The following is a 25405-nucleotide window of genomic DNA, read 5'->3' on the forward strand; positions in this document are numbered from 1 at the left end:
AAAGTGTCAGACTCTAATCAGCTAGTTCATCCAAAACACCTGCAAAGGGTTTCTATTTCATATATTAGTTTCACCCTTAAGGTGGCCACTAACGATCCAATTTCTAACGAAAAATCGTTCAAGCGATAAGATAATTTTGATCGGAAGAAAAATCGTTCACTACACCATCAACGAACCAATCTTTGCTTCCTATCTATCACAACCAACAAGAAAATCCAATCGGAAGACTATTTTTATAATCGTTTGTAATCGATTGTGACCAACAATGGAGATTATTTCCAACCAATCGGATCAGAATTTTTGATCGCTCATATGATTTTTCGCTAGACATTGGACAGTAAGTGGCCACCTTTAGTTCAATTCCTGGAATAAATGACCTGATGCACTATATTCTAATTTTTCGAGTTTCACTTGTACATAGAAATCTCTCAGTAGTCTAAGAACTGCTCTCTGGAAACAGGTAATTGGCTATATTACCTTCAATGATCATTTGTTTGGATGTTTCCTATATAGCATCATTCATGAGCCAATGTGAATACAAAGTGTGAATAAAAATTTACTAATGGGAAAAAAATATATGAAACCAGGTTCATGCAATTCAAATATACCCTAATTACACTTCTATTGTATCAAAACCATTTAGTAATGTGAAGCATGCCATACAATAATTATGGCTAAAAATATATAGATTTAAATCTGTATAAGTGATTACAAAATGTACACACCCAACAACCTGTGCCAAAAAGGGATAATATCCAAATATAGCCTTTGTGACTCAATGAAAATTAAATTGTTCATGTGAAACCCCAACCACAAAATAACTCGGGTTACATAAAATAAATAAATAAATGAATAATAAAAGTGTAGATGTGAATCAAAAATTATAGAATAGGAACAACACAACCAAAATACTAAATCCTACTGTGTTCTTTTTTAATGAAAGCAATCCTAAAGCAAAAATAAACTTATGAGATAATGAATAATATTTTGTAGTACAGCTAAGAAATAGAACATTAGTAGCAAAGAAAAGAGTCTCATATTGTTTTCCAGTACAAGAAAAAAAAACCTTCAGTTGTTATCCATGCAAAAGAGTTTCTTTTAGCTATTTGACCCACTGGGTCAAGTACAGTCCTGTTTCATGAAGCATTTAAACAGCCAAGAAGCAGTGAGAGACAGCTTGAGATAAGGTTTTACTGCAGGTAAGTTCAAAGGGTCATTATTTCTGCACTGTTTTATAGCTTAAAAGACAGAGGCCCGTGGCCCATATGCAATTCACTTTTTACCTTAGTTTTCTCCTAGGTGGTATTTTCAAAATCATCAATAAAATGCCCTTTAAACCAGCAGCAAGCAAGAAAATAATCAAAATAAATTTGACAGTACTTCTTCATCTATTTTTTGGTACTTTTCCAGTTGCAGAGTGCTGAAAAGTTATTTTAAACAGAGGATGAAAATGTATCTCTAAGGAGAAAACTCAGGTGAAAAAGTTAAATGCATATGGGCCAGAGTGTGGTTTCTAAACTGCAAATACGGCAGAATTATGCAATGTTATAAAAAAAAAAAAAAAAAAAAAGCTATATAACTGAAAATAAAAAATGGAGACTCTTATCTTTGCTACTAATGTTCTATTCATTATCCATACTTCACATAAATTCATTATATCAGAGGTTTTTTTTTTTCGCTTCAGGTTTCTCTCTCCTTATCCGTCTTAACCCATACTCTCTTTATCCAACTTAACTGATTAAATCTTTTCTTATTCGTTCTATATCATGACTTAGCCCTCTGTTCTATCTCATGAATAAGCCCTCTGTTCTATCTCATGAATAAGCCCTCTGTTCTATCTCATGAATTAGCCCTCCTTATAGTAGAGGTAAAAAAATAAAGTGAGATTATGCAAGAGCAAAGTTTTGTAAATCAACCCCATGAAAACGAAAGAGATGCCTAAAGCAAAACTGAAACGCATAATTTTGGTGTTAAAGCAAAAAAACCCAAAAACACTTATGATGTAATGAATTGTATAAATAGTACGGATAATGAATTGAACATTACTAGCAATGAAAAAAGTCTCATACATTTATTTTCATGTGTATAGCTTTTTTTCTATATGTTACGGCCAGAACCCGAAGTTTGGCCACTTTGCGTTCTGGCCGGCCACTTCGGGTTCTGGCCGGTCAATGTGCGAACTAGCCGCGGCGGTGCGGCCAATGTTAGAAATGAAATGATTGCAGTAAAGATTAATGTATGTTCTGGCCGTCTCGCTGCGGCCAAATGTGTCAAAAGTGCGTTCATTTAATGAAATTTTCAAACTTGTCAATAAAATGCCTTTTAAGCCACCTGAAAGCAAGAAAATACTCAAAATAATTTTGATAGTACTTTTTCACCTACTTTTTGGTACTTTTTTAGTTGCAAAGGGCTGGAAAGTTACTTAAACTCAAAGATGCAAAATTATCTCCCAGGAGAAACTCAGGTGAAAAAATAAATTGCAGATGGGCCCCTGTCTTTTTTTTTTTTTTTTTTTCAATAAAATTTTTATTGAGTTTGCAAAAAAAAACACATATAATGTCAACATAACATTAAAACGAGGGTAAAAGGATAAATTGTCCATATGCAGGATACATTGAGATTAGTACAGCAATAAGAGTGCCAATGACATTTTCCATAGAGCAGAGCTAAACTCTAATATTGTTTAGTGTAGTTATTCAATACTATATGCTTAGATTGCGTGTCACTTATTTTGCTATATGTCAAAAAGGGGGGTTTGACGGGTATATAACATAAGGGTGCCATTGATTTGGGATGGCGTACCTGTCCAATCAAATAACCCATTTTGGGCTGGACAGGAATGCATCCCTTCTAAGTAAGGGGGGGGGGGTAGCTACATTGACGCCTACCCTCCAGTGAGGGCAGGTGAAGGCTTTAGGTCATTACATTGCGAATGAGGGAAAATCCTGCAGTAGGAGTATCACCTTCAGATCAGGTACAATTAAAGAAGGGTGCGAAGAGGATGGAAAGAGAAAAGCTTAACTAAGCTTAGGAAGAAAGGAAGAAAAGAAAGAGGTAGTGACCAAGTTTTGGAACAGGGAGACCCCATGACCACACATTTGTTAATAAGAGTATTGTGATGCTAAGGACGCAATTCAAATTATAGGCTATTCACTCTAGCACTACATTCCGGGCCTAGAAGATATTGCATGAAGGGTAGCCAAATTTTGTTAAATTTGTTAATTTTATCTAGCATCCTAGCTCGCAACTTTTCAAAGAATAATACGTGAGTCAACCTGTTTCTGACCAACTCAAAAGATAAGGTGCGTGAGCGCCAGGCTGCTGCTATAGTTAATTTTGTGGCTGTGAAGATGTGGGAGAGAAGTGAGTTCTGTGCTTTAGTTAAATCAGGGTAGGGAAGTCCTAACAAGACGTGTTTCGGGTCTCTAGGAACTGGCTTGGTTAGTAAAGAGGATGCCCATGTACAAACTCTCAACCAAAGACGGCGGACTTTCGGACATTTCCACCAAATGTGGTCGTGTGTTCCAAGGATGTTGCATCCCCTAAAACAATATGGGGAGATGGTTCGGCTAAATTTTGCTATGCGAGCAGGGACGTAGTACCACCTGAAGAGGAGTTTGTAGTTAACTTCAATTAGGTTGGCATTGACCGAAATTTTAGGGACATTGGCCCATATATCAGATAAGTCATCAGAGTCCAGTGTAATTCCAAGATCCCTTTCCCATGCTGTTATATACCCTGGCCTATAACGTGAAAATTCGTGGATAAGTGTTTTATACAAATGAGAAATGATACCAGAGGAAAGGGGGTCAGAATAGCATATGTGTTCAAATAAAGTTCTAGTTAGTGGCGAGTCGGTGTATACCAGGTGGGCCTGAACAAAATGTGAAATCTGTAAATAACGAAATAATTCGGACCTAGGAAGATGTTTATGTTCACGTAGGAAAGCCAATGATTTCATTCCAGAGCCTGATGAGAGATCAAAGATTGTAGTGAGGTTTGCTCGAGACCACCAGTGGAAGCTAGCTGGGGAATCTAAGGCCGCTGGGAAGGAGGGGTTTCCTAGGAAAGATAACAGAGGCTTATGAGGGGATATAAGGGTCCCTGAGTATTTGTAATTGTCCCAGGTTGCGAGGGATGTTTTAATTATAGGATTGTTGATATGTTTCCTTAAAGAAGGAGAAAGCCATAGGAGATTTGATAGGCTGATTGGCTTGACTAGTGACTCCTCTATATCAACCCAGGTGGGTTTATTGGAGTTGGTGCCACAAGGCTAGGGGAGCTATTTGTGCTGCTGCATAATAAAGTTTTAAATTTGGGGCTCCAAGACCTCCGTCATGTCGCAATCGGTAAAGATATAAATTGCGGAATCTAGGGTTTCTGGAGCCCCAAATAAATTCATTCATTTTCCTTTGTATATTGGCTAAGAGGGAGGAGGGCATTGGAATGGGAAGTAATCTAAAAGCATATAAAAGTTTTGGAAGAAAGGACATCTTGACTGCCGCAATCCTGCCCAACCATGAGATTGAGTATTTTTTCCAGCATTCAAGTTGTGAGAGCAGTTCCTTTGCTAAGGCTGGGTAGTTATGGGAAAATAGTGTGTCGTGGGAGTTAGTAAGATAGATACCCAGGTATGGGAGTTTGTTCTGATCTAGTATAAATTCAAAGGTATCTTGCAGAGCTATCATGAGGTTATGCGGCAGGGAAATGTTTAATGCTCTAAATTTATTCGGATTCACCTTAAGTCCTGAGAAGTTGCCAAACTTATCCAGTAGTTTATTTAACCTCCTTGGCAGTATGAAAAATACCGCCAGGAGGGAGCGCAGCAGTTTTTTTAAAAAAATTTTTTTTTTTTATCATGTAGCGAGCCGAGGGCTCGCTACATGATAGCCGCTGCTGAGCGGCATCCCCCCGCCCGCTTCGATCGCCTTCGGCGATCTCCGATCAGGAAATCCCGTTCATAGAACGGGATTTCCTGGAGGGCTTCCCCCGTCGCCATGGCGACGGGGCGGGATGACGTCACCGACGTCACTGACGTCGGGACGTCATTGGGAGTCCCGGGCCACCCCTCGGCGCTGCCTGGCACTGATTGGCCAGGCAGCGCTGGGGTCTGGAGGGGGGGGGGGGGCCCGCGCCGCAGCAGATAGCGGCGATCGGGCAGGGGCCGGCGGCGATCAGAGTGCTGGCGCAGCTAGCAAAGTGCTAGCTGCGTCCAGCAAAGCAAAAATTATGAAAATCGGCCCAGCAGGGCCTGAGCGGCACCCTCCGGCAGCTTACCCCGTGTCACACACGGGGTTACCGCCAAGGAGGTTAACGCTAAGATTGTACCTGTGGGGCGAGATATACAGAGTATAAGGTCATCAGCAAAAAGACTGAGTTTGTGAATTTTGTCCCCTAATTGAATGCCTTGGATATCTGGGGAGTTTCTAATTTGGATGGCCAGGATCTCAATTGCTAGCGCAAATAGGAGTGGGGAAAGGGGGCAACCTTGTCGAGTACCTCTCGTAATTTTGAATGAGGAGGATTTAAAACCATTGTATTTTATGAAGGCCAATGGGGTAGAATATAGGGCTTTGATCCATGTGAGGAAATGGTCGCCAAAGCCCCATTTCTGCAATGCAGCAAACAGGAACTGCCATGAGATAGAATCAAATGCTTTAGTGATATCTAAGGAGAGTAACATTGCTGGAATTTTACAGGAGTGGGCTTGGTGGATAAGGTGTAGCAAGCGTCTGACGCTATCGCCTGCATGTCTGTTTGGCATAAAGCCTACCTGATCATTATGGATGATTGAGGCGATTTCGACATTTAGGCGGGACGCTAAGATTTTTGCTAGTAGTTTGACATCGATGTTAAGAAGTGATATGGGGCGGTAATTGGACCAGAGTGAATGGTTGGAATTGGGCTTGGGAAGCATACTGATCGTTGCTGAGGTGGAATCCGTGTGAAAGGTAGCTCCTTTCAGGATGCTATTAAATGCCTTAGTTAATTTGGGGGCTAATACCTCACTGAATTTTTTATAGTAGATGGCTTTAAAGCCATCTGGGCCCGGTTGTTTATTTAATTTAAGCTGCTTAATTGCCAGGAGGACTTCTTCTAACGTTATCTCTTTATCAATTGACTCTTTAAAGCCAGCTGGAAGATTAGGAAGGGATATCGATGATAGGTAACTATCTAGTTGCTCCGGGGAGGCCGAGTCAGGGGAGTTATATAATTTCTCAAGATTCTGCCGGAAGATCTCAACTATTTTTTGTGGATTAGAAGTGGTTAAGTTTTGCCCTGTTTGTAGAGTTATAGGTTTATATGAGGGGTCCGAGTGGCGCAATCGGTTAGCTAGGAGAGTGTCTGGTTTATTGGCTTTCAAATAGAATTGAAACTTAGTAGAAGCTAGGTGTTTTTCCGCTACATCAGTTAAGCTTAAGTTGAGGGCAGTCTCAGCGGCCAATAAATCTGGTTTGTTCGAGGGAGAGGGGCTATTGTGGAATAAGTCATACTTTGATTGATAATCAAGTTCCAAGTCACGAAGTGTGCGTTGTTTCTCTTTTTTATGTTTAGATGCCAGTTGGATCATTATCCCCCGTATTACCACTTTGTGTGCTTCCCAGACAGTGAGATCAGAGAGTTCCTCGTCGGCTTTATTCAAATCAAAGTATTCCACCAATTTAGACTTGATGTGACGTATTGTATTCTCATCAGTTAATAAATACTGGTTGAGGACCCAGCGGAACGCTGAGGGGCGCTGAACTAAAGAAGAGAATGTTATTATGTTCATGTCGTGATCTGACCAGGGGGTGGGGTGGATTGTGGCTGATTTAATCATGGGTAAGGTAGTGGATGGTACCCAGCAATGGTCTATTCTAGAGGAGGACCCGTGAGGGTTGGAGTAAAAGGTATAGCCCTTTTTTAGGGGGTTAAGCTCTCTCCAGATATCAATCAAGCCACGGGAAAGGAATGCGGATTTGATGATCTCAGTTTGTTTATGTGAGGAATTCTGTGATGGAGGGAGTGGTGGCTGTCTGTCCCAGAATAGGTTGAGACAGTGGTTGGTATCGCCTGCTACAATAATAGTACCTACGCTGTGGGCGTAGAGAACCTCTAGGAGGTGGGAGATGAAGGGGGCCTGTTTGTCATTGGGGGCGTAATATGACATGAGGGAAATTGGTTCATCTTGGATCTTACCGGTCAGTAGGAGGTATCTGCCTTCGGGATCAGCAATTGCTTTAGAAAGGGTAAAATGTATGGAGTTTCTAAAAGCTATGGCTATTCCCCTTTTCTTAACCTGAGCGCTTGCAAAGTACACTTGTCTATAATCCTTATGAAAAAATGACGGTTCTTTAGTGGAGATAGGGCCCCTGTCTTTTAAGCTATAAAACAAATCAGAAATAATGAACCTTTGAACTTTCCTGCAGTAAAACCTTCTTTCAAGATGTCTCTCACTGTTTCTTGGCTGTTTGAGTGCTTCAGGAAACAGGACTTTATTGGACCCAGTGGGTATAGCTCGGATAAGTTATTTTGCAAAAATGAAGGTTTTTTTAACTCTTCCTGTACTGGAAAACAATTTAATACTTTGATAAAGTGAGCTACCATGTAAAATAGCCCTCTCTAGCCTTCAATCACAGTGATGTCAGCTATGCTGACTGTAATGGCTAATTTCACTTTTTGGTAAAATCTTCTTACGATTTCACACCTAATCATGATTTTGCATAATTTTCACAAGTAACACAAAATAACGTTCACAAAATTCACTAATGTATTTTGATCATATTTTTGCATAGATGATAAGTAAGTGTACGAAAATCTACGGGCATGCGTGTGAAAATTAATTTAATCTAATGCCCCAAAAGTCACACAGCACAATAAAAAATTCTCACAGTGATGAACATTTCACGAAATGATGAGTCAATGTGAGATGATGTGTTCTAAAAAGGATTATGTGCCAAATTAACTTTGCGATAGTTTGAACTTTCTAATTATGATTTTGCATTGTAATTGCAAATTTCGCTGCAAAATTACTGCTATGTGAAATTCAAGCTCATCACTGATGAGCCAGAAACTCCTAATTTTCTGCTACAGTTTTCTCAGAAATAACCTCATCAAATAAGAAAAAAAAGTGTGCCCACAAGACAGAGCTGTCTATGCACTGTGTAATGTCCTTGCTTGCTACACACTGATGTGAGTCAGTGCTGCTCATCAGGATTCTGGATATCTGGGTAACCCGGATATCCAACCATTTTTAAGCTATCCGATTCGGATTCTGGATTTTTTTTCAAATCCGGATAGCTATCTGCGGATATTTGGGTGCATAACGTGGATATCCGCGGATATTGTGGATATACGGATCTGAAATACTGTAACTAAGGAGATGACGTCCTGGAGCCAATCAGAGGGCTCCCAGCAGAAGCCCTAGCAACCAACCACAGAGGGGAACCCTGGCCAGCCCCACCTGACCTCATTGAGCCAATCAGTGGGCTCCCAGCCTAAACCCTGGCACCCAATCACAGAAAGGAACACTGGCCAGCCCCCCTGTATAATGAGGGCTGCCATGATGAGATATATCGTCCTAGCTTGCTGAATGCTCACTGAGAGATATGCTCCAGTGCTGTTGGCCTAGCAAGGGCTGTACACAGTTATAAACCTAAAGCTGTACAGTGATTAACCCCTTTCACTATCACTACACTATTGTTAAATCGTTAATTAGCTTGATGTCATTGTGTGACTGTCATTGTGTGACAGTCAGAGTGTGTGCTCCAGTGCTGCTGGCTTAGCAAGGGCTGTACACAGTGATAATCCAAAAGCTGTTCAGTGATTAACCCCTTCACTATCACTACACTATTGTTAAATCATTAATTAGCTTGATGTCATTGTGTGACAGTCAGAGTGTTTGCTGCAGGCAGACATGTGTCTGTGTGTGTGCTGTGCACAGACCAGGCCAGCTGCTGCCTGCTGGCCAGCAGGGCCGGGCCGAGGCATAGGCTGGAGAGGCTCCAGCCTCAGGGCGCAGTGTAGGAGGGGGCGCACAATTCATTCAGCTGTCATTCCTAATTGTGTTTAAAGCAGAAAGAAATAAGAAAAGGGGATACATGGCAGTGACTGCAAGCCAGATAACTAGATATTAAGGTGTTGGGGAGGTTGTGGGCCCTGTGGCACCTCTTAGTCTAATAGCAATCAGTGTGTGATGGCTGGGGTGGCAGGGATGGAGGGGCGCACTTTGGTGTCTTAGCCTTGGGTGCTGGAGGACCTTGTCCCGCCTCTGCTGGCCAGCTATTAGACTTAGCTTGCTACAGTATAGGTTAGTTAGGTTAGGGATTAGGGGATAGGATTACTGTGTTATTGTGTAGTTAGTACTGTAGTACTGCAGTCAGTGCTAGTAGATGTTAGAGTAGTAGTACTGCTGTGTTAGCTTTCTACAGAACTGCTTTGCTGTGAGCAGTGCCAGTGTGACAGTTAGTGTGAACTAGTGTTTTCTCCTCTGCTGTCTGACTGTCACTCGGCACGTGGCACTTGACACGTGTCACGTGGCACTTGGCACGTGTCACGCGGCAATTGGCACGTGTCACGCGGCAGTTGGCACGTGTCACGTGGCAGTTGGCACGTGTCACGGGGCACGTGGCGTTGCGTAATTTTTTTGGGAGGTGTCTTGGCTGAAAACTGTCATGTCCCAGTTGTGCGGTTGGACTTTGGACACAATGTGGGCTGCACAACCGCTGTCTGGAACCTAGGCCTGATGTTAATTGACAGCCATTTTTTTTGGGGGGGGGGTGAGATTTTAAGTCCCCACATCATCAATTAGTGTTTCCCTTTAAAAAATAATGATGCTACATGCCTCATTTACCCTAAAAACTGTTTTTAAAGCAATTTAAAGGCCACTTCCGGTTTTCCTATCCGGATATCCGAATCTGCCCGGATACTGAGGTCGGATATCCGATCCGGATTGGAAAATTTTGCAATCGGATATCCGACCTGGATCAGATATCTGTATATCCGGATTCGAACCAGATCCGGATTTTGAAAAGGGGTATCTAAACAGCACTAATGTGAGTTGCTAAAATTCCCTTAGCTGTCATCCTGCACATCCCTCCCTGAGCTCTATCACCCAACTGATCTAATATCTCTAGCCAGGGCCTTTTCTAGAGTGTTTGCTGCCTGAGGCAAACTTGTTAGGATCCCCCCCCCCCCCCCCCGGTTTTTAATGATCACACAGCACCCAACAATTTATTCTGCTTCACCTAATGTTCTCACATGACATACTGCAGCTCAACACAATAGCACACTGGCTGGCTGTGAGTCTGTGACACACGAACTGCTCACCCTCAGTCACTCCATTTCTCCTCAGTCAGGACAGCAGTGTCACATCCTCCATTCTGCTGAGCAAGTCAAATGAAACACTGCTGCTCTCCTGCCTCCCCCCTCCTCATTCACTGTCAGACTCCTCACACAGCACAACAAGCTGCTCTTCCCCAATGATGACCTCTTCACCTCGCTCTCCTCTCACTTCTCCTCCTACTCTGACTGCATTCTGTTTGTGTAAACACAGTACAAACATGCTGCCCCTGTAATCTCTGCGCCTGATGCAAATGTTACACCTTGCTTCATGAGAGAACCTGCGCTGTCTCTAGCAGTCACAGAGCAATGTTGCTTATGAATTTTTCGCCAAAGTCATTTTTACATTGAAAATGCTTTTTTCAATTCCAAGAAATTTTTTACACTAATAGCTTGTATGTTTGCGTTTTCACATTTTTTGCTAAAATTTGAAAAACGTATATTTTACTGCGATAATTCATGAAAAAAGTGCAAAAACACAGAAAAAATAATATTTTTACAGCACAAAATTTTACAGCAAAAACATGAAAAATCAATATTTTACGGCACAGAGTGTGAAAAATTACAAAACGTATTTTTGGTGGTATTTTCGAATAATATATCCAAATTTAACATTATTTTTGCGAAAATTAATGCGAAAAAGATTATTGGCATTTTTGCTCATCCCTATCACAGAGCACAAGAACACAAACATAAAAATGCCAGTGGGAAACCTGGAGCCGTCTTATTGTCGGGTCCCATAGCAGCTGTATGATCATTTCTAGCACACATAGCAGAACATAGCAGAAATGCTAGCGTTGCGGAAACCGCTGTGTTTTTGCCGCTAATGGAAGTCTATGGGCCGCAGGTGAAAAACAAAAACATAAAAATGCATATGTGTTTTTTTAAACCTGCGTTTTAAAAACGCAGGTTTTGTTGCATAATTTTCATAAACCTTGCTCATGTTTCCCCCATTCCCTTTAGATTGTAAGATCGCAAGGGCAGAGCTCTCTCCCCCTTTTGTATCTTGAAAATTATTATACATTTTATTATTTATCATGTTGCTTTTATTATGGTCATTACCAATTCTGTTTTTTGTATTCTGTATTTTGTATCATTTTTGTATTTTGTCACTAATTATGTATCTTGTATATTGGTGTACACTATTGTCTGTATTATTATGTACCCCATGTTTGTTTATTACTTTGTACAGCGCCACGGAATATGTTGGCGCTTTATAAATCAATAATAATAAACCCATCAAAAACCGCACATAATGAAAGTCAATGGGAACGCAATGGTATGCATTTTTCATGCATTTTCAATGCGTTTTTATGTGTGTTTTTTTCCCCCAAATATTTTTTTATGCTGTATTTCCGCTTCCTGTTCTCTTCCTAGTGATTTGCATAATTGGAAATATAAAAATGCATGAAAAACACATACAAAACGCATATGCGTTTTGTATATGGGAACCGGAGTTGCATTAAAAAGCACACAAAACGCATGAAAAATGCAAATGCACCAAAAACGCAGTAAAAACGCACACAAAACTCACACAGCATTAACATAAAACATGACATAAAATGCGGCCTTTCACGTTATGTTATGTGTGGACAGAGCATGACTGAGTTACGTGTACACAGAAGTACAATTACCGTATACATGCAAAACCGGCACAGGAAATTTAGCCGCAGGGAAAAGACAAAAAATGTCCCAACCCATTCCCACCCTGCTCCTGCAAAAAGCCCGGCGGAATTAATTACTATTCCCCTTCCAGGCTCCATGGACTCAGGGGTAAAGATGTAGTTCGGCTGCCAGCTATTGCTGGCGGCCGAATGACTATGTTTTTAAAGAAATTTGGGCTCTGTCTTTTGATGGCTCCCAAATTACTATCTGAGTGCCACTATAGCCATAATTTACTATGCCATTGCATGATGCACCCATCCCAAATTTACCTGCCCCACTTTGCACAGTTTTGCATTTAACTCTGTAGAAAACATACACACAACTAAATACAAACTAAAATTATTTAAACAAAAACAATACAAAATGCATCTATTGCTACTGATTTAATCACATTTTAACAGTGAACAGCTTATTTGCTATAGATTCAGTAAATAATAATACATGAGTGTAGCAGTATAGTAAGTGTAATAGATGCTCTCACCTGGGAAGACATAGTGACAGACTGGGAAGTGTCTGGAGTCTGCAGTCAGCACAGAAGCACAGCTGACGGGTTACGCAATCACACTTGGAATGATGAGACAGCAGCAGGAACAGGTAGGACAATCTTTTTCTAGCACTGAATTTGGGAGGATGCCATAGACTGGTAGGGTCCACATACCTCCATTATATAGAGTTATGCTCCTCCCCCTGATGTCCCCAGCTACGCCTCTGGGTAACAAGTTCAATTTCACTGTGATCTAGCTGTACCAGGTTTACTCTAGATAGACCTGGATATCTTCTCTTCTTCTGCACAAGCTGATCGTTCCACTGCACACAAGTGATGTTATACAATGTGCTTCTCTTTCTTCAGGCTTCAAGAATCTAGTATGTTATCCTTCTTTCAAAAAGACATCAGAGCTAATTGCATTATTCGTCAGCAGAATTGTATTTTGTGCTTACAATTATTTGTTTGGCACATTTCATATGTGGGGTAAAACAAGAAATTAGAAGGATGCATAATGGGAGTGGGACAGGAAAGTCAAGAAACCAAGAAAAGTCAAGCAGATAAACAAGCAGATAAACAAGAGAGCGCAAAGACAAAGCTACGTATATGCACTGGTTTGAACTTGGCCCGGGCAGCTAATACAGATTGCCCTGGGCAAGAAACTAGTGTGTGTATGGGAAGGGCGGACATTCTATGCAGCAGCCTGATGTTCGTCATTCAGGTGGTAGCTTACCTGGGGGCAGCACTGGGCATAAAGTGGAAATGGAGGTAAAACGTCAAATGACACAACGTCCAGAAGTGTGATGTGATGCCGCCTGCCATTCACATGTTGTGACTAGGGATGGCCCTACTTGGGAGAACTCATTAAGAAGCATGTGATCAGTTTGATCAGCTGATAGATTTGTAAGGTTCTGATTTGCTGGTTTTGATCATGTGTTAAACCAGGAAGTCATCACAGCAAATCGGGACCTTACAAATCTATCAGCTGATCAAACTGATCACATGCTTCTCCATGAGTTCTCCTAATCAGGGCCATCCCTAGTTGTGACATGAGCCAGGTCAGCCTGGTCAGGCAGCACCACACCAGAAGTGTTGGACTGAGGCTGCCTGCAGCTATGAGGAGAAGGGGGGGAGCTACTGCCGCCGAAGGCGGGAAGACCGGGACCCGCCACTGGAAGAGCCGCAGACACTGCCGAGGCAAGTGACGATGATGAAAGGGGGGGGGGGGCTGAGATTGAGAGTGTTGTCTGTGCCAATGGCAAGCATCTGACTGAGGTCTGATGCTAGGTACACACGTTGCGTTTTTTTTTCAGTCGATTTTCCGTCCTATCCATTTTCCGCTCGATTTTCTGCTCGATTCTCTTATCTTTTACTTATCAATTTCCATTCACTTCTATGAGAAATCAAGCAGAAAAATTATCAGAATTAATATCGGACATAACGGAAATCTATTGAACCATCTATTTGCTGAAAAAACACATCGTGTGTACCTAGCATCAGGCAGAGGCGGCCTTATGCTAGGTACACACCATACAATTTTCTGGCAGATTTACGTGCCAGATCGATTATTTCCAACATGTCCGATCTGGATTTCGATCAATTTTTTTGATTTTCCGACTGTTTTTTAAATTGTTTTTTTGATCATTTTTCTGATCGATTTTCATTCCGTTCTATGAAAATCGATCAAAAAAAAATAAAAAAAATAAAAAAGATAAAAAAATCAGAAAATCAAAAAATTTCTCAAAATTCAGATTGGACATGTTGGAAATAATCGATCTGGCAGGTAAATCTGCCAGAAAATTGTATGGTGTGCACCTAGCATTATGCTGGGTACACACAATGCGTTTTTCGACAGATAGATTGTTCGATAGATCATATCCATTATGTCCGATATCATTTTTCTGCTTGATTTCTCATAGAAGTAAATGGAAATTGGTAAGAGAATCAAGTGGAAAATTGAGCGGAAAATCGATCGGACAGAAAATCGACCAAAAAACACTAATCAGGAAGTATGAAAGCTCCCCAACATCGCCTAATACATAATTAGTGGGTACATTAAAGCAAGGGTCCCCAACCCCCGGCCCAATAGCAGGCCACGGGATGTGTTTAGCTGGGCCGCCGCTACATCCCCTTTCTCTCCTCACATTGCAGTCACTTTCTCAAACCTTTGGTCCCGCCCCTCTGATCTTGGATTCTTCAATAGCCGCAAGTGCACGGCGTCAAGTGCACGCGGCTACATCACGCTGCTCTGCCCCGCCTCTCCTCTCTGGAGTGCTCAGTGCGCACCTTCAATGAGATCTCCCTTCGGCTGCACAATGAGGAAGTCTCCAGTCTCGCCCCCTCTATCTATCCTCCCCCTTTAATTAGCCACTAGTGCATGGCAATACGTGCACATGGCCAGTAGAGTTGGGCCGAACGGTTCGCCTGCGAACGGTTCCATGCGAACTTCAGTGGTTCGCGTTCGCGTCCCGCAGGCGAACTTTTGCGGAAGTTCGGTTCACCCCATAATGCACCATGAGGGTCAACACTAGCCCCTGGAGCCACTCCCCCCCCTAATAAAAGGCAGGCAGCGGCGGCCATTAAGCTCACTCGTGTGCCTGCGTTAGTGAGAGTAGGGCGAGCTGCTGCAGACTGTCTCTCATAGGGAAAGATTAGTTAGGCTTAGCTTGTTCCTGGCTGCATACCTGTTCTGTGAACCCACCACTGCATACCTGTACTGTGAACCCACCACTGCATACCTGTTCAGTGAACCCACCACTGCATACCTGTTCTGTGAACCCACCACTGCATACCTGTTCTGTGAACCTGCCACTGCATACCTGTTCAGTGAACCTGCCACTGCATACCTGTTCAGTGAACCTGCCACGGCATACCTGTTCAGTGAACCCGCCACTGCATACCTGTTCAGTGAACCCACCACTGCATACCTGTTCAGTGAACCCGCCACTGCATACCTGTTCTGTGAACCCACCACTGCATACCTGTACTGTTCAGTGAACCCGCCACTGCATACCTGTTCTGTTCAGTGAACCCGCCACTGTATACCTGTTCTGTTCAGTGAACCCGCCACTGTATACCTGTTCAGTGAACCTGCCACTGCATACCTGTTCTGTGAACCCACCACTGCATACCTGTTCTGTTCAGTGAACCCGCCACTGCATACCTGTTCTGTTCAGTGAACCCGCCACTGTATTCCTGTTCAGTGAACACGCCACTGCATACCTGTTGTGTTCAGTGAACCCGCCACTGTATACCTGTTCTGTCATTCAGCTACATCAGCCAGGCGACCATATGGGCTGTAAAGCCACCAAAACCTGCACTCTCGCCATGGTGCGCACCAGTCCAGCACGGCCGTCACTACACAAACAGCTGTTTGCGGTGCGTTACACGGTGAGTTTGGTGTGTCAGTGTGAAGCAGTACCTTAATTACACTACCTGATTGATGTATACACATGAAAGATGTTTTAAAGCACTTTAGGCCTGTCATTTAGCATTCAATGTGATTTCTGCCCTTAAAACGCTGCTTTGCGTCAAATCCAGATTTTTCCCGGGGACTTTTGGCATGTATCCCACTCCTCCACCTGGGGGTCCAGGTGTTAGACCCCTTGAAACATCTTTTCCATCACTTTTGTGGCCAGCATAATTTTTTTTTTTTCAAAGTTCGCATCCCCATTGAAGTCCATTGCGGTTCGCGAACTTTTACGCGAACCGAACCTTCCGCGGAAGTTCGCGAACCCAGTTCGCGAACCGAAAATCGGAGGTTCGGCCCCACTCTAGTGGCCAGAGCCGGGACAAGGTCCTCCAGCACCCTCTCACCCCAGCCGTCACACACTCATTGCTATTAGACTAACAGGCGCCCCAGGGCCCCCAACTGCCCCAACACCTTAATCTCTAGTTATCTGACTTGCAGTTACTGCCATGTATTACCTTTTCTTATTTCTCTCTGCTTCAAACACAATAGGGGAATGATAGCTGAGTGAGCTGTGCACCCCCTCCTACACTGCGCCCTGAGGCTGGAGCCTCTCTCACCTCTGCCTCGGCCCGGCACTGCACGTGGCTACATCGCCTGCAGCCTCATCTCCCGCCTAGAGAGTTGAGTGAAGAAGTCACCACTTAGTAGTGTGACTAGTACTTAGAAGTGTGACGTGCTGACGGATCTGTATCAAAGCGGGTGTCTGCCTCTCCCCGCATCTCTGCATAATTCCATGGCAGTAGCTACTGGCTACTAGTAGACATAGCTGAACGATGGAGCATGGCTAGTGGCAACAGTGGAGGACATTTGAAGACTGGTGAGCGAGACATGTATTCATGTATTCAGCAGTAGCTGGCTGGATCTAGCAATGGATTATTAGCAATGCACTATACTATTCACAGCAAATAGTCCCTGGGGAATGACCTCGGGGTCACTTGTGTGTTTGTAAGCTTCCGTATTGACTGCGCAGACGTTTTCCCGACGGCCTCATGTCCTTTAGCGTCCCGTTATCTCGATCTGCCGGGCCTTGGGAAGAATGTCTTGCGTCAAAGCGGTCTTCGGGTTTGAAAAGGTTGGGACACCTGCCTTAAAGAGACCAGAGCACCTAGTTTACAAAATATTTAAATTTTCAATATCTAAAAAAGGCACTCAGAAACTGGGGATACTTAGACTGGAAGATGTAATCTATCATCTGTCACTGCTACCGATCGAGTGCAGCAATTGACCCAATGATAGTGTTGAGGTCCCGCTTGCAAGACCATAAGCACCAGTTAGCACAGGAGCAGCAGGCTGCTGTGATTGGCCAGTCTGGTGCCAGCACCCCGGCCTGATTGCATGCCAAAGATTCCCCTCTGACCAGGGGCGTATCTGGGTAATATAGAGCCTATGGCAAACTCTGAAATTTCGCCCCTCCTCCTAAGAACAACATCCTTTCTCACGTACATTTGTTATGGTCGCCTGTGTTTTGGGCTCGGGATATTGCTGAAGTTACTTTTTTGAAAATATCTCTTCTTATTTCCTCTCTGTCCTCTTTTCTAACACTAAGCTAAGTGGGCCCTACATACATAAGAAGCCATGTTCCCCAAATAACAGAATTAATTTAATCTGAGGTCTGAGTAACAGGAGGAATGGGGGGCAGGCATGGGGATGTTGCACAGGGGCAGGCATGGGGGCACAGCACAAGGACAATCATGGGGGCGCAGCACATGCATTGGGGTGCAGCACAGGGGCAGGCATTGGGGTGCAGCACAGGGGCAGGCGTTGGGGTGCAGGACAGGGGCAGGTAATGGGGTGCAGCACAGGGGCAGGCATTGGGACGCAGCACAGGGGCAGGCATTGGGATGCAGCACAGGGGCAGGCATTGGGGCGCAGCACAGGGGCAAGCATTGGTGGTGCAGCACAGGTGCAGGCATTGGGGGTGCAGCACAGGGGCAGGCATTGGGGCGCAGCACAGGGGCAGACATTGGGGTGCAGCACAGGAGCAGGCATTGGGGCGCAGCACAGGGACACACATTGGGGCGCAGCACAGGGGCAGGCATTGGGGCGCAGCACAGGGGCAGGTGTTGGAGTGCAGCACAGGGCAGGCATCTGGCACAGCATAGGGGCAGAATTGGCACCCATGCTGCTGTGGCGCCCATGGCATGAACCATGCCGGCACCCCTCTAGATACACCTCTGCCTGTGACTGGCCATGGTGATCTCTCACCAGTGATGGGATTTTACTGTAGCATGTTTTGATAAGAGGCATATACCAACACCTCACCTGCTTATGATGACATAGGTAACGGCAGCAGGTGCCACCAGTTGAATGAGGATGGGGATGTGTGGATGAGAAGAGTAGTGTGTGGGCCAGGAAGGTGGGCAGAAGAGAAAAGAGGAGGCAGGTGCTAGGTGGCCCAAAGTTTTTGTCCAAATGTCTCTTCCCCCACCCCCTTGATTTTGATGCCTGATTCAGGTGGCATCATGGCAGGTCTGCCCCTGGACATCAGAATATGAAAATAGAGGCTTTCCTGGGCAGTAAATACCACCAGTAGACTACTGAAGACTGGAAGAAGGTGTTCTGGACTGTTGAATCAAAATTCAAAATGTTTGGCTCATCATACAGGATTTTTCTATGCCATTGAGTAGGCATAAAGATTGTTCCTCATTCTGTAACATCAATTGTCAAACATGGAAGAAGGAGTGTAATTTCAAAATTATAGGGTTGATGCTGTGTGTTTCCAGACTATAGGGTTGATACTAACCTGTAAGACAATTGGTAACCAAATACAAGAAGTACAAGTACTCAGGCCAGGATTTACATCACAGGAGCCTGTAGGCACAGATGCCCTGGCACCTTAGACCTCCATGGACCTACAAACCCTCGCGAACCAAAGGCCAAAAATATCATATAATTAAGGAAAGAAAAGTGATGTTGAAATTACGGAATAATAATAATCAGGAACGTCATGTGCTGAAAGGTTATTTTTATCAAATAGGTCATAAATAAGAAATTTATTAGAAGTTTTGTGAATAGAGCCCATTGTGGAGTAGCACAGGAAATGGTGAGATGTTTACCTGCTTCCTGTGGTGCAGGTGACCTCTCTGTTTCCGAGCAGCCACTTGCTCTGCGCTGCCATCCTCCGATCACATGGCTCACATATGTCATGTGATCATACGTCATGTAATCAGGAGCCAGCAGAGAGTGTGCAGCTGTGACACATTATTATTATTTATATAGCACCGACATCATCCGCAGTGCTGTACAGACTATATTGCCTTCTACCTTAACTATTCCTCAGAGGGGCTCACAATCTTATCCCTACCATAGTCATATGTATGTATCGTGTAGTGTCAGTGGCGTAGCTAAGGAGCTGTGGGCAACAATGCAAGTTTTACATTGGGGCCCCCCAAGCACTCTATAAATAACAATTGATACGGTGGTCCTAAACCAGCCAATGGCGGTGTCAGAGGTGCAAGAAGGGAATGGGGAGAAGTTTGTTAATGATTACTATTATTCAAAGCATTTATAGAAGTGATTATTATGAGCACAGGACCAATAGAGAGCTAATACTGGGGTTGTCCTATGGGGCCCCTCTGGCCCAAGGGCCCCAATGCGGTCGCAACCTCTGCACCCCCCATTTGCTACACAAGTGTAGGGTATGTATTGTAGTCTAGGGCCAAATTTATTGGGAAGACAATTAACTTAAAGAAACTGTAGCAAAATGTTCAGCCTTATTTCTTCTATCCTATAAGTTCCTATACCTGTTCTAATGTGGTCTGTTTTACTGCAGCCTTTTTTAGTTGCACAGTGGCTGTATTATCTCTGTTATATAATTGAATCTTCTTTCCTTTGCCGGCTCAGGCAGGAATGTGCTGCTCTACTGTGATAGGTAGAATACACACCCTCTCCACGCCCCCTGCAGGCTCTGTATGAGTCACAGACTGAGCTTCTCTCAGCCTATCACATGCTGGATAGCAGCCATGTTTTTTGTTTGTAAACACTGCCTAAAACTGGCAATTACAAGCCAGGATTGCAGCAGGGAGTGGCAGAAACGGCAAAGAGGGGCCCATTAGAACATAATGAATAGAATGGTATGCTTTTTATTGTAAGAATTTTAGAGCACTGATTCTCTTTAAGTGTATTTTTTTATGTGTGAGGAAACAGGAGTTCTCGGAGGAAACCCATGCATATATGCAAGGAGAACATAAAAACCCCATGCAGATAGTGCTGTGGTTGGGATTTGAACCAGGGACCCAGTGCTGCAAGGCGAGAGTGCTCACAACTAGGCCACCATGTAGCCCATAACTCATGCAAGCATGGAGGATACCTTCAGTGCTGGAGCAGGTATATATTTCACCACTCCCTGCGCTACTCTGCATGCAGGTGCGGAGGGGGGAGGGGGGGGGCACACAGCCCCGCCCACTCACAATCATGGAGGTTGCAGGGGGCCAGTGGCTATTATTATGCCCCTGAATAGGCTAATGATCCCGATGCCATAGTAATCCTATTATGCAGCACTATAATATATCACTAATGGAGCTCTGGAAAAGTTCTAGTGATGCATATCAAAGATGAACTGAGTGTAGAGATGTCTCTACTCTCAACCTCTGACCAGCATCACTGGCCTGCTGTTAAAACTGGTATTCACCTGCTGTGGATTCCTGTGCAACCTGTACAGGTCTGTCTCCTTATTCTGGGCTATAGAGTACATTATTGTTTTGCAATTTATCAGGCCAGGTAGTACATAGACACCATCTAATAAAATTAACCCTTCACAGTCCACCATGTTTCCACTGATAACTGCTTCTGCACTAAAAACGGAGACTAAAATTAGCCATACAACTGGAGTTTAGTTGAATGGTAATCTATTCGTGCTCTAGCAAAGTTCATTTTGATAAATCACAGCAGACATTTATCATGCATTGGTCCAATCCTTTAGATCTCCTTAGGCTCTCTGACCCTTTTTTGGCTTAAGGTGGCCACACACAATACAATAAAATGATCTGATTTTATGGCAATTCGATAAAATTAATCGGATCTCCCGAAAAAAATCGTAAGCTTTTTTTTCATTAGACTGAAAAATCTGATCGGATTTCCCGTTTTCTTCGATTTTTATCAATCCAGAATGCCAGATATTTTTTCTTCAATCTTTCTAAAGATTGTATGGTGTGTGTGTTAGATTATCAATTTATTAATATACACACCCTAGCAATTTTGTCAAAGTTTCCAATCTTTTTTATCATAATTGGGGAAAACTTGAACATAGGTGTGTGGTACATTGGTCATATTTTTGAAATGTTACAATCAGTCAGAAAAATTGATTGCAATTCTTAAATTGAACAGAAATTAAAAAATTATATGGTGTGTGGCCACCTTTAGATTTTGTTACACATTTATTCATATTAAAGAGAATCTGTACTGTCCGATTTGTACAATAAAAAAACATACCAATCTAGTCCTGGATCCCTCTTTGCCATTACACTAATATGTGTTTGTGTGTGTGTGTGTGCTTGCGTGTGTGTGTGTGTGCTTGCGTGTGTGTGTGTGTGCTTGCGTGTGTGTGTGTGTGCTTGCGTGTGTGTGTGTATACAGTGGTTTGCAAAAGTATTCGGCCCCCTTGAAGTTTTCGACATTTTGTCATATTACTGCCACAAACATATTAATTTTATTGGAATTCCACGTGAAAGACCAATACGAAGTGGTGTACACATGAGAAGTGGAATGAAAATCATACATGATTCCAAACATTTAAAAAAATAAAAATAACTGCAAAGTGGGGAGTGCGTAATTATTCGGCCCCTGAGTCAATACTTTGTAGAACCACCTTTTGCTACAATTACAGCTGCCAGTCTTTTAGGGTATGTCTCCACCAGCTTTGCACATCTAGAGACTGAAATCCTTGGCCATTCTTGTTTGCAAAACAGCTCCAGCTCAGTCAGATTAGATGGACAGCGTTTGTGAACAGCAGTTTCAGATCTTGCCACAGATTCTCGATTGGATTTAGATCTGGACTTTGACTGGGCCATTCTAACACATGGATATGTTTTGTTTTAAACCATTCCATTGTTGCCTTGGCTTTATGTTTAGGGTCGTTGCCCTTCTGGAAGGTGAACCTTCGCCCCAGTCTCAAGTCTTTTGCAGACTCCAAGAGGTTTTCTTCCAAGATTGCCCTGTATTTGGCTCCATCCATCTTCCCATCAACTCTGACCAGCTTCCCTGTCCCTGCTGAAGAGAAGCACCCCCAGAGCATGATGCTGCCAGTCTGCCACCACCATATTTGACAGTGGGGATGGTGTGTTCAGAGTGATGTGCAGTGTTAGTTTTCTGCCACACATAGCGTTTTGCATTTTGGCCAAAAAGTTCCATTTTGGTCTCATCTGACCAGAGCACCTTCTTCCGCATGTTTGCTGTGTCCCCCACATGGCTCGTGGCAAATTGCAAACAGGACTTCTTATGCTTTTCTGTTAACAATGGCTTTCTTCTTGCCACTCTTCCATAAAGGCCAGCTTTGTGTAGTGCACGACTAATAGTTGTCCCATGGACAGATTCCCCCACCTGAGCTGTAGATCTCTGCAGCTCGTCCAGAGTCACCATGGGCCTCTTGACTGCATTTCTGATCAGCGCTCTCCTTGTTCAGCCTGTGAGTTTAGGTGGACGGCCTTGTCTTGGTAGGTTTATAGTTGTGCCATACTCCTTCCATTTCTGAATGATCGCTTAAACAGTGCTCCATGGGATGTTCAAGGCTTTGGAAATCTTTTTGTAGCCTAAACCTGCTTTAAATTTCTCAATAACTTTATCCCTGACCTGTGTGGTGTGTTCTTTGGACTTCAAGGTGTTGTTGCTCCCAATATTCTCTTAGACAACCTCTGAGGCCGTCACAGAGCAGCTGTATTTGTACTGACATTAGATTACACACAGGTGCACTCTATTTAGTCATTAGCACTCATCAGACAATGTCTATGGGCAACTGACTGCACTCAGACCAAAGGGGGCTGAATAATTACGCACACCGCACTTTGCAGTTATTTTTTTTTTTAATGTTTGGAATCATGTATGATTTTCGTTCCACTTCTCACGTGTTCACCACTTTGTGTTGGTCTTTCACGTGGAATTCCAATAAAATTGATTCATATTTGTGGCAGTAATGTGACAAAATGTGGAAAAATTCAAGGGGGCTGAATACTTTTGCAAACCACTGTATATATAATGTTACAGTATACTACAAGTTTTTATTACATAGTAAATTATCTGCACTCCAGTCTGGGATTCTCACAGTTTCTTAGCATGTGACAGGCAGCTCTTTCCCCCTCTGCCTCACAAACTGCATCAGAAACTGAGAGCAGAGAGTGAGGAGTAAACAAAGCACACAGAGCCTGCAGAAGGCGAGCATAACTTGTATTCATTACAACAGAGGCAGCCCGATCCTCTCTGGGTCGACGAAGCTTAAAGGAATACTGTAGGGGGGTCGGGGGAAAATGAGTTGAACTTATCCGGGGCTTCTAATGGTCCCCCGCAGACATCCCGCTGATGGCACCAACAGCGCACTGCGCAGGCACAGACCATACTGGGCCTGCGCAGTACACTCCTGGTTAAATCAGCAGGAGCAAGGACACGGCAACGCAGGCACATTGGTTTTCAGACTTTAAAGACTGAAATTCCAGAAGTGAACCGGAGCATCGGTGAGTGGCTGTGCTCAGTCAGAGATTCTTATTAGAGCTGGTAACAAGCAGATTTAGCAGAGAAGAATGAAACAAAGAGCAGGGTAGGTGTTTACTGTCATGTTCCCATTGATATATATGGTAAAATACATAAGGGTGCTTCGTCTCTGGTTCTCTTTAAGGGCTGTGCCTCTGACACAGGAGACCTGGGTTTGAATCTCAGCTCTTCCTGTTCATTAAGCCAGCACCTATTCAGTAGACAGGAGACCTTGAGCAAGACTCCCTAACAACTGCCACTGCCTATAGAGTGTGTCCCACTGGCTACAGCTCTGGTGCTTTGAGTTTGCAAGAAGATAAATGTTATTTGTCTCTTGTCTTGGATGGAAGTCTGATAAAAGAAAAGACAAACAAAACATGTGACTAGGTAAACCTTCAACCTGTAGTAAGACTTGTTTATTATGACAACAATGAAGGAAAAATTGCCAACAGTATTTTTACCCTGAAGGGTCGTTTTCTGTTTTCATGACGATACCTTTGGGAAGTCCATATTCAAGCAGAAAACATACCTACCAGTGTGTGTTAATTACTGCGCGACTTGCCTGGATCAGTTCACCCTCTGGGCTAATTATACATAGTACAACTCTGTACAGTGGTTTGCAAAAGTATTCGGCCCCCTTGAAGTTTTCCACATTTTGTCACATTACTGCCACAAACATGAATCAATTTTATTGGAGTTCCACGTGAAAGACATACAAAGTGGTGTACATGTGAGAAGTGGATCAAAAATCATACACGATTCCAAATATTTTTTACAAATAATAATAATTCCTTTTTTTGTATAGCGCCTTTCTCCTGTCGGACTCAAAGCGCTTGCGAGGCAGCCACTAGAGCGCACTCAGTAGGCAGTAGCAGTGTTAGGGAGACTTGCCCAATGAACTCCTTACTGAATAGGTGCTGGCTTACCGAGTCGGAAGAGCCAGGATTTGAACCCAGGACTCCTACATCAGAGGCAGAGCCCTTAACCATTACACTATCCAGCCACAATAACTGCAAAGTGGGGTGTGCATAATTATTCAGCCCCCTTTGGTCTGAGTGCAGTCAGTTGCCCATAGACATTGTCTGATGAGAGTGCTAATGACTAAATAGAGTGCACCTGTGTGTAATCTAATGTCAGTACAAATACAGCTGGTCTGTGACGGCCTCAGAGGTTGTCTAAGAGAATCTTGGGAGCAACAACACCATGTAGTCCAAAGAACACACCAGACAGGTCAGGGATAAAGTTATTGAGAAATTTAAAGCAGGCTTAGGCTACAAAAAGATTTCCAAAGCCTTGAACATCCCATGGAGCACTGTTCAAGCGATAATTCAGAAATGGAAGGAGTATGGCACATCTGTAAACCTACCAAGACAAGGCCGTCCACCTAAACTCACAGGCCAAACAAGGAGAGCGCTGATCAGAAATGCAGTCAAGAGGCCCATAGTGACTCTGGACGAGCTGCAGAGATCTACAGCTCAGGTGGGGGAATCTGTCTATAGGACAACTATTAGTCGTGTACTGTACAAAGTTGGCTTTTATGTAAGAGTGGCAAGAAGAAAGCCATTGTTAACATAAAAGCATAAGAAGTCCCGTTTGCAGTTTGCCACAAGCCATGTGGGGGACACAGCAAACATGTGGAAGAAGGTGCTCTGGTCAGATGAGACCAAAATGGAACTTTCTGGCCAAAATGCAAAACGCTATGTGTGGCGGAAAACGAACACTGCACATCACTCTGAACACACCATCCCCACTGTCAAATATGGTGGTGGCAGCATCATGCTCTAGGG

General features: G+C 43.5%; 1 protein-coding gene across 1 annotated transcript in view; it reads right to left on the reverse strand.

Moving 5' to 3' along the window:
• Window positions 1–25405, reverse strand: part of LOC137522195 (potassium-transporting ATPase alpha chain 2-like) — a 101485-nt gene that overhangs the window by 53073 nt on the left and 23007 nt on the right. Inside the window, exon 3 of the mRNA XM_068242226.1 lies at window positions 5774–6744. Within this exon, the coding sequence (XP_068098327.1) occupies window positions 5774–6744 (971 nt within the window). The remainder of the gene's footprint in view (window positions 1–5773; window positions 6745–25405) is intronic.

This window comes from Hyperolius riggenbachi, chromosome 6, assembly GCF_040937935.1.
Source record: "Hyperolius riggenbachi isolate aHypRig1 chromosome 6, aHypRig1.pri, whole genome shotgun sequence".
Taxonomy (NCBI): Eukaryota; Metazoa; Chordata; class Amphibia; order Anura; family Hyperoliidae; genus Hyperolius; species Hyperolius riggenbachi.